This window comes from Manihot esculenta, chromosome 11, assembly GCF_001659605.2.
Source record: "Manihot esculenta cultivar AM560-2 chromosome 11, M.esculenta_v8, whole genome shotgun sequence".
NCBI classification, from domain to species: Eukaryota; Viridiplantae; Streptophyta; class Magnoliopsida; order Malpighiales; family Euphorbiaceae; genus Manihot; species Manihot esculenta.
Window position 1 is genome coordinate 28,653,965 of NC_035171.2, and position 13,003 is coordinate 28,666,967.

General features: G+C 35.1%; 1 protein-coding gene across 2 annotated transcripts; it reads right to left on the reverse strand.

The window, feature by feature from the left end:
- Positions 1-273: 273 nt before the first annotated feature.
- LOC110626833 (calreticulin-3) lies at positions 274-12,987 on the reverse strand. Of its 2 annotated transcripts, XM_043962027.1 has the most exons (14): positions 12,751-12,985; positions 12,333-12,440; positions 11,326-11,518; positions 10,493-10,751; positions 9,642-9,698; positions 9,516-9,563; positions 9,181-9,267; positions 9,030-9,087; positions 3,013-3,080; positions 2,424-2,519; positions 2,282-2,338; positions 2,119-2,193; positions 716-745; positions 274-599 (listed from the first exon to the last, which is right to left on the reverse strand). In XM_043962027.1, the coding sequence occupies exons 1-14, from the start codon at positions 12,872-12,874 to the stop codon at positions 588-590; spliced, it is 1,272 nt and encodes a 423-aa protein (XP_043817962.1). In that variant the 5' UTR covers positions 12,875-12,985; the 3' UTR covers positions 274-587. The 2 variants fall into 2 exon arrangements, with proteins under 2 accessions (XP_043817962.1, XP_043817963.1); XM_043962028.1 differs by lacking the exons at positions 274-599; positions 716-745; positions 2,119-2,193; ... (1 more) ...; positions 2,424-2,519; positions 3,013-3,080 and adding an exon at positions 3,090-7,543 and having other exon boundaries at positions 12,751-12,987.
- Positions 12,988-13,003: the final 16 nt, after the last annotated feature.

Consider the following 13,003-nt stretch of genomic DNA (forward strand, 5'->3'; position numbering starts at 1 on the left):
ATATTATTAAATTGATAATTGAATTATTACATTTTCATAAAGTAAAAAAATAATATTACATTTAAATAAAAATAATATTTTTTACAAGTAAAAAATAAAACTTAAATTTAATTATTTAATAATTAAATTATATATATATTAATTTTAAGTAACATAATTTTATGAAATAATTTTAAATCAACCAAAAATGCATATTCAAGTTGGCTAATTCCGGTTTTAATTCAGAGAAGAGAGATCCGTTAACTAGCCCTTTTAATATGAGGATTCAAAAACTAAAACCAATTGACCAGTTCCAATTCACGGTCTGAATCAGACCGTTGGCAGGCCACCCAGAACCATAGAATTTACCATTCATGCTCAAAATTGTCCGTCCAGTTTACCGTTAGTGGAGTCCACATGAACTTTAATGGATCCATCAAGAAATCAACTTGGGGAAGTTATTTGGGGTCTGGCTTCAGTGTTACAACAACAATTATACAACAGGAGATACAAGACATACTTTCACATTGAAAAAAAAGCTGCATTTTGCAATTTGAAACTCTTCTCTTTTTCAAATTTGAGATGCAACTTAAGCAGCCATAGATGCTTTAAAGTTCATCCTGCAAAATCAAAAGAATCATCAAGCATTTAGGAAGCTTATCTACAACAAGAATTGAACACGAAAAAGAAAAAGAAAAGAGCGAGAGAAGGATCGGAGAGAGAAGGCTATGCTTACATGGTAATCGTCATCGTAGTGGGGATCATACTGCCGAACAATATATATATATGTTAAAATTTACACATTCCAGTAAGTAATAAACATGTCAGAATGATCATGATCATACAAATACATTATTGAAATGAATCAGTTCTTCCTTTAAATCCAAAACCTGCTAAGTTGATATTCATTCTATGTTCTCTATTGGTTTAAATGTTAGAAGAATTAGTGTACGGAGAGGTTCCAAGACCAAACCTCAGCCAAAACAAAATTAGCACTGAAAGAATACACAGCTACAACTACAAGAATCATTCAACACACTGCATTTACTCAATTACAACTCTTTTCGATGCAAGTGATCCTGTCTGCTGCTTCAGATGTTCTTTCGCATAAAACTATTTTGTGTTGTACTTCTTAATTTACTTGTCTGTCATTGCTCATTTTCAACCATTAGATGGTGCATAAAATCACTGCTAATATATCCATTCTCACTGCGATGCACCCATAAGGAAGAGGCTCATCCATAATGCATAACATTGCTGCTAATATATACATCCTCATGGTTATGCACCCAGAAGGAAGGGGCTCCACCCATTATGGGTGCTTACAGAAGTGTTCTAAGTTTACTAAATTAGATAAGTCCTCAACGTTGTGGCAGCTTTGAACGAGGGCTGTGACCCCATGCACTGAAAAACAGCCTTAACTTCCTAGAGGAGGTTACTGTCTCTGGATAAACGAGCATAGAAGTTGGCCGTGGCCAACTTAACAAGGAGGGCATGGAACTTAGGGTCCATGAATGCCCACCTGGAGACATATCTGGATTCAACTGTGCCAAAATTTGGGCACATACACAGCACAAGTGCCATCTGACAGTGTTGGCTTCTTTGACCAAGTGAGCCGTGCATGCAAAAGGTGCGTGTGGAGGAACAATATGGCTTGTGACCCGTAATAAAAAAGCTTTGCAAGCTATGAATGTCAATTCGGCCTAGAATGGGCACTAAAGCCATGGTTCCTAGAGCATACTTTATGCAAATGCACAAGCAGAAAGGAGGACAAAGGCGTTTTGTTGTTTGCTTCAAATTGGTGCTATTGATGTGCATTTCTCAAGCAAAGACAGCATCACAATGACATGACAATTGATTCCTGAAATGTCTTAACTATGACTCCCACTATTATAATGTTCAAATGTCTTAACTATGAAATAAGGAGACTGAATTGATTCCTGAAAAGACAGCATCACAATGACATGACAATTAAGCAAATAAACTTGTTAACGTTATATCTCACTGTGTTCAAATGGGTATAGATTATAGAACATAAACAATGTGCATTCATGTAAGGAATGTTCTTTAAAATTTCAAGCAGCAAACTGAAAAGATGCACAACTTTGTTTGATTAGAAGAAAGCACAAGCTATAATACCCTTTTGGGACGCCGCCTCCGATTCCCCCTTTCCTTCCTCCTCCTCTCACCTTCTTCTCTTGCTCTCTGAGCTTCCTATTTGTAAACATTCAGAAATAACTGCTAAGAAGAGCTGATAAATCAAATGGCAGATCCCAGGAAAAGCTAAGACATTGTTAATCACCTCTTCTTCTTTAGCTCTCCTCACTTTCTCTGCTTCCTCAAAGGCTTCTTTTTCAAGCTGAGATTTACATGAGAATTTGAAGTTGGCTGTTCTAGAGAACAAAACAACTAATAGAATTTCCAACTCCAAATAAATATCTCACCTCCCTATTCGCGGCCCAGATATCTTCTACAACTTTTCTTGCATATTGTGGGTCATCACAAATCAATATATTATCAAAAACCGAACCAGCCTTCACCTGCAATGCAACATTTCATCATATCAGATGAAGGTGGCTATAAGTGTGTTTCATACCTTGCATAAACAATATAAATCCAAAATCACTGAAAATATGAAAAATGAATGAATTTCAAAGGATAGAGAGAGCTTATTTCTAATGGAGATATCACGGGTTTTGGGTACAACTCCAAGAAAACTCTATGAGAACTATCAGCTCATGTAGCCTAGCCAAGCCAACCAGAAAATATAAAAATTGAAAAATTTTACATAACCAAAAGATAGCAAAATCAACATTCAATTTAATGAATTTTTTGTTCATATATAAACTCTTACAACAGTTATCCGACTACCCAAAAATATTTGTAGTTCAGAAACTTAAATTTATATCTCTAACATTGACCCAAAATTTTACTAGGTTCAGAAACTTAAATTTATATCTCTGACATTGCTAATCTCCCATTTCCCCAGAACTTACATTTGTATCATCAATTCCAATACAAGAGAAGTCATACCTGCCATACTTCAATACCAACATATTTTATAGGCCTCAGCACATACAGGTCAGGATCATCTTCAAACTCTGAAGAAAAAGAGGGAAAAATAAGACAATGAGTTCATGCACAACAAAATCTAATCTGATATGAACTGCAAGGTCAAAGATGATATACAGACAAATGCCAGTCACCTCAAATATTATATAACATCTCTTGTACAACCTAGAAGCTAAATTCATCTTAATAAGCTATTAGGACCAAATTGATAATAAAAAAATTTCCAGCATTAATAAGGAATTACAATTTGTCTTTTAATAGCACAGTGTTAGTGGTCCTTAGCTAATATACAAGAGATTCACAGACAGAGGAAAAAAGAAATGAAATGCAAGACAAAGTTAAAGTCACTAATGCCGACGAGAAAAACTAGTTCCATATGCTGCTACTACTCATGGTATCCTACTTGCTAGTAGTTTGTCTCCTATGTGTTAATGGTGATGTTAGTAGTATTGTTAATAGTTAATAGTGTTGTAACAAGAAAAGGAACAATTGGCAATTTCTGTGTATATTCTCTATTGAAGTAAATGTGTTTATATACAGATTACACGATTTTGTTAAGGCAACTCTTAAGAATCCTCTATCAATCAATTAGTATCAATTTGCCTATAATTATATAATCTCCTTTAATTATGTACAGATTATGTTCACACTCTAGCACTCTCTCTCAGATTGGAACATAGATGTTTATCATATCCAACTTATTAGAAAAAAAATTCTATTTAAGGGCCATTAATACTTTGGTGAGTAGATCACCCAGTTACTCTTCTATCTTCACATAACTAGTGGAAATTAAATTTTTTTACATCTTCACACGGATGAAATGGCAATCAACTTCAATATGCTTAGTCCGTTTGTGGTATACTAGGTTGGAAGCGATGTGAAGAGCATAGATGTTTACCATGTCCAACTTATTAAAAAGATATTATATTCAAGACTCATTTAATGTTTTGGTGAGTAGATCACCCAATTGCTCTTTCGTTTTCACATAAATGATGAAAATTAAATTTTATTGACTCTTCTCATGAATGAAATGGCAATCAACTTCAATATACTTAGTTCGTTCATGGTATACTGGGTTGAAAGCAACATGATTATCACACCAAAGTTTCGCGGGTGACGCAACATCCAAACCAACTTCTTTCAGCAGATAATTTATTCACAAAATCTCGCAAGTGGAATGAGCCATGGCCTTGTATTTTGACTTGGCACTGGATCTGGATACCATATTTTGCTTCTTACTTTTCTAAGACACTAGGTTTCCTCCAACAAACACACAGTAGTCTGTAGTCGACATTCTATCACTTTTGAATCTCGCCCAATCAGCATCTGAAAACACTCAACTACAGTGTGCCTATGATCACTGTAGAGTATACCGAGTCCAGAGATCCCTTTTAGATGACATAAAATTTGTTCTAGAGCGACCCAATATTTCACCATAGAGCAGACATGAACCGGCTTACAACGCTTACTGCAAAAGCAATATATGGCCGAGTCATCACTACAAGGTAGTTCAGCTTTCCAACCAATCTCCCGTACCTCTCTGGATCATCATAAGGATTTCCGTCATCTTTTATGAGACATATATTAGGAACCATTGGTGTGCTATAGGGTTTAGCTCCCAACTTTCCAATTTCTGTAAGTCAAAGACATACTTCCTTTAAGACAGAAAAATTCCCTTTTTACTCCTTAAGATTTCGACCCCTAAGAAATACTTAAGATGACCCAAGTCCTTGGTACGAAAACTCACATGCAAGAAGGATTTGAGAGAAGAGATCCCTGCACTATCATTCCCTGTAGTGACAATCTCATCAACATACATAATAAGGAGAGTAATACTAGCATCTGAATTTCTATAGAAGACTAAGTGGTCACACTTGCTTTTTTTCAACCCAAATTCTTAAACAACTTCATTGAACTTGTCAAACCATGCACGAGAACTCTGCTTCAAACCATATAAAGATTCCTTCAAACGGAAAACTTTCCTATACTCTCCCTATGTTACAAATCCAGGTGGTTGCTCCATATACAACTCCTCTTGGAGGTCACCATGTAAAAATCCATTCTTGATATCTAACTGGTGTAAAGGCCAATGCTAAGAAGCAGCTAGGGAGATGAACAAGCGAATCAAGATCATTTTGGCCACAGGAGAAAAGGTGTTAGAATAGTCAATGTGATAGGTTTGTGCATTACCTTTAGCGACAAAATAAGCCTTAAGTCTCACTACGGAACTATCTAAATTGACTTTAATGGCAAAAACCTATTCATAGCCCACAGCCTTCTTGCCAGAAAATCAACTAGTTCCCAAGTATGATTTTCATCTAGAACTTTGATCTCCTCAAACATTGAATCACGCCTTTCAGAATGGGTCAGGGCCTCTTTAACTGTCTTAGATAAAGAAATGGAATCAAAAGAGACAATTAAGGAGGTAAAAGAAGGAGACAGATGAAGACTAATGGGAAAGTAAAGGTCACTTGGTGGTGGATCCGATGGTGAAGAAGATTATGATACAGAACATGTATCATCATGTACTGGTTTCTGAGAGTAAACTTAAACAACTAACGATTTAACATGAGGCTAAGTACTAGGAGGAATGCCACCATCAGATGGTGCAGTAAAAGGCACATTTGAGGAGTTTTTATTATCAGATGTGATTCTATAGATGAGCCACTCATTGTCCTCCTCCTGACCAGTAGAGGTTTATGCAACAGGATAAAAAGAAATTTGTTCGGAAAAGCCTACATCTGTTGAGACCAGATATTTGTTGATCTCTGTAGAGTAACATTGATACCCCTTCTGAAGGCGAGAATATCCTAAAAAGACACTTCAAAGTTTTAGATTCAAGTTCAATCATATGAGGTCTAACATCCCGAACATAGCAAGTACTGCCAAAAAGTCGTGCTTTTAGAGGAAATAATGACTTTTTAGGAAAGAGAACATTATAGAGAGTATTATCGTGTGGAGGATATGCGATTAATGAGAAAGCATGTAGTAGAGACAGCATCAGCCCAAAATTGCTTAAGAACTTGTATTTGAAACAATAGAGCTCGAACAGTCTCAAGGAGATGTCGATTCTTTCTTTCCTACCCCATTTTGAGCGGGTATATCAACACTGATGATTGGTGAAGAATATCATGTTGAGTCATATAAGCCTAGAACGATTCTGACATATATTCATTAGCATTGTCGCTTCGCAAAATTTGCACAAAAATATTAAGAGAAATGAGAAAACACTTCAAATGATACTTTATAAAATAAATCCAAGTCATTCTCAGGAAATCATCCATAAAAGTGACAATATCTGAATCCAGTCATAAACCAATCGGACATGATCCCTAAATATCCGAATGAACTAATTCAAAAGCAGACTCAGCTTGTTTATTGACTCTAGGACTTAAAGAGCTTCGATGATGGCAAAATGACATGATGCACACTCATATCTCATGAAATTGAGATCATAGCTTCTTCAAAACAGGTAAAGAATGATGTCCTAACCGATAATGTGCTTTGAAAGGAGATACGACACTGGGGCAGACAACAGACCGAGGCACCCATGCATTCAAAATGTAGAGACTCCCAGATACATGTCCTTTATCAATAATCTGCTTTGTCACAAGATCCCGAATGACAATGATTAAAAAACAAAAAAAAACAAAAAATTAGGTCTTTGATAAGTTTACTCACAAAGATTAAATTAAAGGCAAGATTAGATAAACTTAGCATAGATGATAGAGTAATAGAAGAAGTAGGTTTAACAATCTTAGAATTTTCAACATTATAGGTTGACCCATTAGCTATGGTAACGGGAGAAGGTGCTTTATGAGATCGAAAGCTAGCAAAAATATGAGAATTATTAGTCATGTGATCCATAGCACTAGAAAATGACCTACTTATATGACGAGTAGATAAGGCAAGTTTTACCTAACTAAGTATTAGCCGTTACTGGAGTGAATCCTCTCAACAGATCCTAATACTGAGCATTTTTTTCAATTGAGGTGAGAACATTATTCTCAAAGGAAGAACCGATTGCAGCAACATTAGCAATCCTTCGATTCTTATTTTGTAATTTCTTACAATTTTCAACACAAGACTTATTATTATCGGACATCATTTCAATCAATACTAGTAAAAAAATAACCATTTTACAAAACTTTCTCCCAATGATTCAAGACACAAAATCAGGTCAAAAAAATTGCACCCAAAATTAAAAAGCCAAAAACAGACCTGAATACCCAAAATAGAACCTGATCTATGAATAGGAAAGGAGAGGTCCAACTGCAGCGGTGTCGGATGACAAACCCAATGTCGAAAAGCTACCAGAAACCACTGGACGACCTCAGAACAGGAATCAGAGGCTCACCGAAGGTGTCATGCTCCCTCGCGCACCGGCGCGTGAAAGTTGCCATAGAAATTTTGGACGGCGAGTGGAGCTCACTCGCATGTCGCCCGGCCACCGATCTTTGAGAATCGACCAGAAACTCACTTACGCTCCTCCCTACGTTGGTGGTGAGACAAAACAATCATCGGAAAAGGTGACCCACGCAAATAGTTTCCTCGGAGAGGAAACCTAGATTTTCAGGACAAGCCGAAAGGCTCTAATATCATGTAACAAGACAAGGAACAATTGGGCAATTTCTATGTATATTCTCTATTGAATAAGTATGTTTATATACAGATTACAAGACCTTATTAAGACAACTCCTAAAAATCCACTATCAATCAATTAGTATCAATTAGCCTATGATTATGTAATCTCCTGTAATTATATACAGATTATGTTCACACTCTAACAGGTGCGGTTAGAGGTTAATAGTAGTGTTAGTGTTTTGTTTTGTTTTCTTCCACTTTTCTCAATTGTAGGAGGGTGATCCTGCATGTTCTGATCATGCTAATAACTTCCCTTATTTATGGGAAATGGTCATCTCTTCTCTTTGTATTTAAGTTCAATTGAGATAATAAAGGAGACATGATTAATTTGCCAAAAGTAGTTGAGTATTTAACTCAAGAGATTTTCAAGTTCTCTCTTAACGAGCTTGTACAACCTTCAGGTAAAATAAAAAGAAACAACCACTTTCTTCTTCATCCATTGATCCATTAATTCTATCCCATTTCTAAAGACCCTAACACACAGCAGACTTGTCTCAAGTCTGTAACCATGTTGTAGCTGTTTGAACATCGTTTTCTCCATTCATCTTTAAAAGCTCTGATACTCTAACTCTTCATTTTGTCACGCCATACCCATGTCGAAATGATACTTTATGGGATATGACATGGAATACGTGTCCAATACATATTCGTCCACCCAGACACTTGAGTGACATATTCATGCATAATTAATAGACTTTTTTCTCTTAAAATGAATAGCGTGTATTTAGATGAAAAAAAAAAAGTTATTTGGTTGTATTTTGAATTATGTATTTGATAATTTATTTAGATTATAATTATTTCTATATAACTTTATATTTTTTTTTTGTAGTTTATTTTACTCTCCCCATTCCATAATTTTTGTCCATTTTTCTTTTTTAGACTATAGTAACATATAAATTAATTGTTATAACCTTATTTAATTTTATCTTATTTTCAAAAAACCTCCCAAAATATCTCTTAATATTTAATAAAACTTAATGTATTTAAGATGGATATAATTAAAAAGTTAATAAAAGAAATTATATTTTTTAATATGCGTAAAAAAGCAAAGTTGACAAAAATTATGGGACGGAGGAAGTATAACACAACGTGTCTAAGTACCAATGTCTAAACTTAGATCTATATCCCCGTATTTTCTATTTATAAAATTAACAAGTCAGATATAGGGGTATGCACGACACCCATATACGAGTCAAAGTAACATAGTTTAAAAGTATGTCAATAGCTTTTGTTCCATTCATCTTGTACATGTCATTCCAGTTCATTTTCTTATGAGAAAACAATCAAAAATAATTTATGCTCCAAATACAACATAGAGCTAGAGAATGTATTACCCGGGTTGTCAATCCATGGAGTCTTCCACTTTCCCTTATAGTTGGGGTTCCGAATTTTCTGCAGTGTACTAAGTTATATCAATCACAAGTAAAGTAGATTATATAACTTGATCTAAAATTTTCCATCAGTAATTCACCAACAAGGAAGTACCTTTCTTTTCCATGGTCCTTTGTAAGCTGGATTAGGTATCTTGGGTGGCTTCCATATCCCATCCTCCTCTTCATCCCAGTCATCAGGCTACTCAAACCAAAAACACGAAATGTGACATTATAATACATTCTCATGAAAATTACATCAGTTCATACAACTAAATTAACCTAATGCAATATTTCATTATTACTTTGATCATCCTATCACCAAAACCAATTATGCACACACACACAAATAAAGTTCTGGTTTGTCCAAAGAACAATATGTTTAATTCAATAAGAGAGAACAACAAAAACTAAATAGACATTCTGACATATGAAAGGCAGCAAACAAACCTCGTTAGCCTTGGGATCTGGAATCTCAGCTGGAATAGAATCATATCCCTGCAACATCAAGGTACTTAATTTATTGGAACAGACAGATTACCAATTCCAGTCTCAGATGCTCACAGATGACAATACCTCTGGTTTGATATCATTAGGATCATCAATGTGTTCTCTATCGTCCCAGTCTGCAGGCTGCCAAGTTAATGAAAGTTAGTGCACTTTATAGAATGAAAACACCACAATGCAAGCGGATGATAAATTCAATTGATATTCTGTAATCACTAGATTTTGGTGGCAGAGTGAAACTGTGACTTCTCTCACACACATTGCATAGGTGGTTCAGGGGTGAAAGAAGGAACAGGAAAACTTGTTGGGTGTTAAAGCACTACAAGCCTACAACAGATCCAAACATAAAATCTCATGACTTGTATTTGACCAAGTTAGGTGTTAATTTACCATTCAAGGAGAGCTAGAAATTTGATTTGAAAATTGTGTAGTCCATCTCAGAAATTGAGTGTTGTCATGTGAACTATAAATCTTATGCATTTAGTAGAATACTTGGTTGTTGAACCAGTACCAGATATAACATCAAGGGGTTTATTTTTCATGATCTACTTGGAAACCAATGATTACTATTACATTGGAAAATGCATAAGTGCTATGAGCTTTATCAAATTTCTATTCACCCAGCCAAAAGAATATATATATATATATGAAAACTGCAAGATATAGGAAGGGTGGGGAGAGAAAAACTTCTTGCTGTTACACAGGATTAGAAGATTCTAAATGCCTATGTGACTACCCCTTCTCCATTCTACCTCCTAAAATTAGTTACATGATTTTCAGAAGGTAGAAGAAAAGCATCTTTAATGTTTTTAACTCACTGCTCACAGCAGCAAATGGCACCAGAGTTGGCATAATATAAGTGATCACAATTTCAATTGAAAAAAAAAAATGCTTCCCAAGTTGAGATACCAAGAACAAACCTTCTTTGCTTTTGTGTCTTTGATTTTTCTTGGAGGAAGGATATCCCAGTCCGTATACATGCTTCCAGATTCTCTTTCTCGATTATCAATTAAGATGCTATAAGATGCATCAGGCCTAAGAATAAATGTGTAGAAATGAGTGAGCTTATCAGTCTCGCATTGTATATCTTTCTTTATGGGATAATTCTGCCCCTGGTAGGAAAGGATAACATGGAGCTTTTTTGTCTGTGAGCCACATATATCAGGTCCGAACATAAAACTGCAAAAAGGGGAAATAAGTGTTTTCAGATTATCTACAAATGACCAATTTCAGATCAACATAAAATTTGATTAAAAAAATGTGTTAATGTAGGTGTTATTGACAAGTGCTAAAACAGCCAAAGAATGGCAGAGACTGATGTTAACCATGGGGCTTCCTATTTATCCAAGATGCTCATGTAAATTGGCGAATATGACTATGAGATATGAGCTCAAATTTGAGTTCTAAAACAGTTGAGCAAATCTAACCTTATTTCATGAATATGTCACGAGATGACACAGGAAAAGCATATCATAGTCAACCTAATCTTAAAGAGCTCAAAGCTCAAACATTTGCATACATATTTAATATTTCTAAAGCTAGATGTATCAAAACACACATGAAAAGCAAATCATAAGCATGAATTTATCTCCATTTTGCTTTAACTGCTTATCCATCCATATTCAGCTCCTAAATAATATATACAAAAAAGCACCAAAAAGAAATATGAAAAGAAGCAAAAGAAAGGTATAAATAAGAATTAAGTTTGAAGAGAAACCCCAAGGAAACATAGAAAGTAAACAGATTGACAGACCCGTAAGGAGTGTCCCCACCAAATTTTTTCTGATTGACATAACCAGAAAGAAGCTTTATGTAACCACCACCACATTCAATGTCCTGCTCGAACTTAATAGAGTATTGGACAACTAGAGTCTTATTTTTGTTGCTGAACTCTGGTATCTTTGCTGATATGGCAAAATGCTTGGCATCATTGTATGTCTGGATACCTGCAACATCCCCAGGAATCATCAATATCCACTACTACTAGGAAATAGGAATAGGAAGTTCACCTTAAATGAGGCAGAAAGTGAGACAATGTTCATGTGGCTGACCCCATATCTGGGTTTAATTGAGTTAAGTTACAGGATTCTTTATTCAGTGTCATCAGGATCTCTACAACTATATTCCAATCTCCTCTCAATAACAAAAATTCACTTAAAAATTCATCTCAACCAATATTTCGACCACCCTAGCTATTACACAAGCGTGTTTGTTAAATTTTGGAAATGGAATGAAAATGGATAACTTCCATGGTTCCATCTTAAAAATCATATGTAAAAGGAAGAATCAATTTCACCTACATTCAGGTTATCCAAATACAAAAAAACATCATCTAAAAAGAAAATTAATTTCATATCATATAAACAAAAAAATGGAAATAATGTAATCCCATTCCAAGTTCTATCTTCAGAGTGAACCAAGCGTTGCAATAATGCCTGATTCTAAACTATTTAATTATAATGATTAAACTAGCAAACTACTACAAACTTCTATGACCATTTAGCTGTTGTATTCTGTCTAAACTTCCAAGATTACATATCAAGCTAGCACACACACACACAAACACACAACTATTTGTTTGTAATTATCAAACTACCAAACTGCTACAAACTCTATGACCATTTAGCTGCTGCATTTTGTCTAAACTTCCAAGTTTACATGTCTAGTTAGCCACTCAAACGTATGTACATACATTCATATATGCGTACATACATACATACATATGTACTAAAGGAGAAAGAAATAAAAAAAAAAAAAAACCTTTATCATCAGGATCTCCAGGCCATTTCCCAGCTGTGTGCTTAAATGTACCAGCTTTTCCTTCGCTTCTCTTCCAGTCCGATAAAACCCACCGATCCTTCCACCCATCTTTTCCATACACACATTCAATTATTCCAAAAAAAAAAAAAAAAAAAAGAAGAATTGCAGGAAAAAAATTAGCTTTCAGCACAGTTTAATGAAACAGTAATGAAGCACAGCAGCTTTTTTGACCGTCCATTGACCAGAATGTTCGAGAGAGTTGGAGTACGAAGAAAGAAACAGAGATAGCGATCAAGACTATAAAAGTATAAAATGATTAGAATTGGATCAAGAAAAAAAAAAGGGCATTTCAAAAAAATCAAGAGAAAAAGGGAAGTGATGGGAACAGATTGTTTTGAGTAATAGCTTTGTTAGTTACCTTCGAAGCGCTCTTCAAAGAAGATTTCAGAGAAGGCAAAAGGAAAGAGAAAGAGAGAATGGAAAATAGAAAAGAAAAATAGAAGCTTTAGAGCTTCAACTATATGCAGCTGAGCCTGAGGCATTTCCGTTCCCGGCGAGGCACTTTTTTTTTCTCTGACCGGCGAGGCACTTTGCCAGCTGACTGACTGCAATTTATTGCAAGGAGAGCGGAGACAGCAAGAGAATTTTAACTATTAAAATAAGGAAAAATG

Coding starts and splice junctions, on each gene's coding strand:
- LOC110626833 (XM_043962027.1), bottom strand. CDS start 12,874: ATGCCTCAGGCTCAGCTGCATATAGTTGAAGCTCTAAAGCTTCTATTT. Junction 9,268..9,515: donor CAGATCCCAAGGCTAACGAG/GTTTGTTTGCTG, acceptor TGGTTTGAGTAG/CCTGATGACTGGGATGAAGA. Junction 746..2,118: donor GGAGGCGGCGTCCCAAAAGG/GTATTATAGCTT, acceptor ATTGTTCGGCAG/TATGATCCCCACTACGATGA.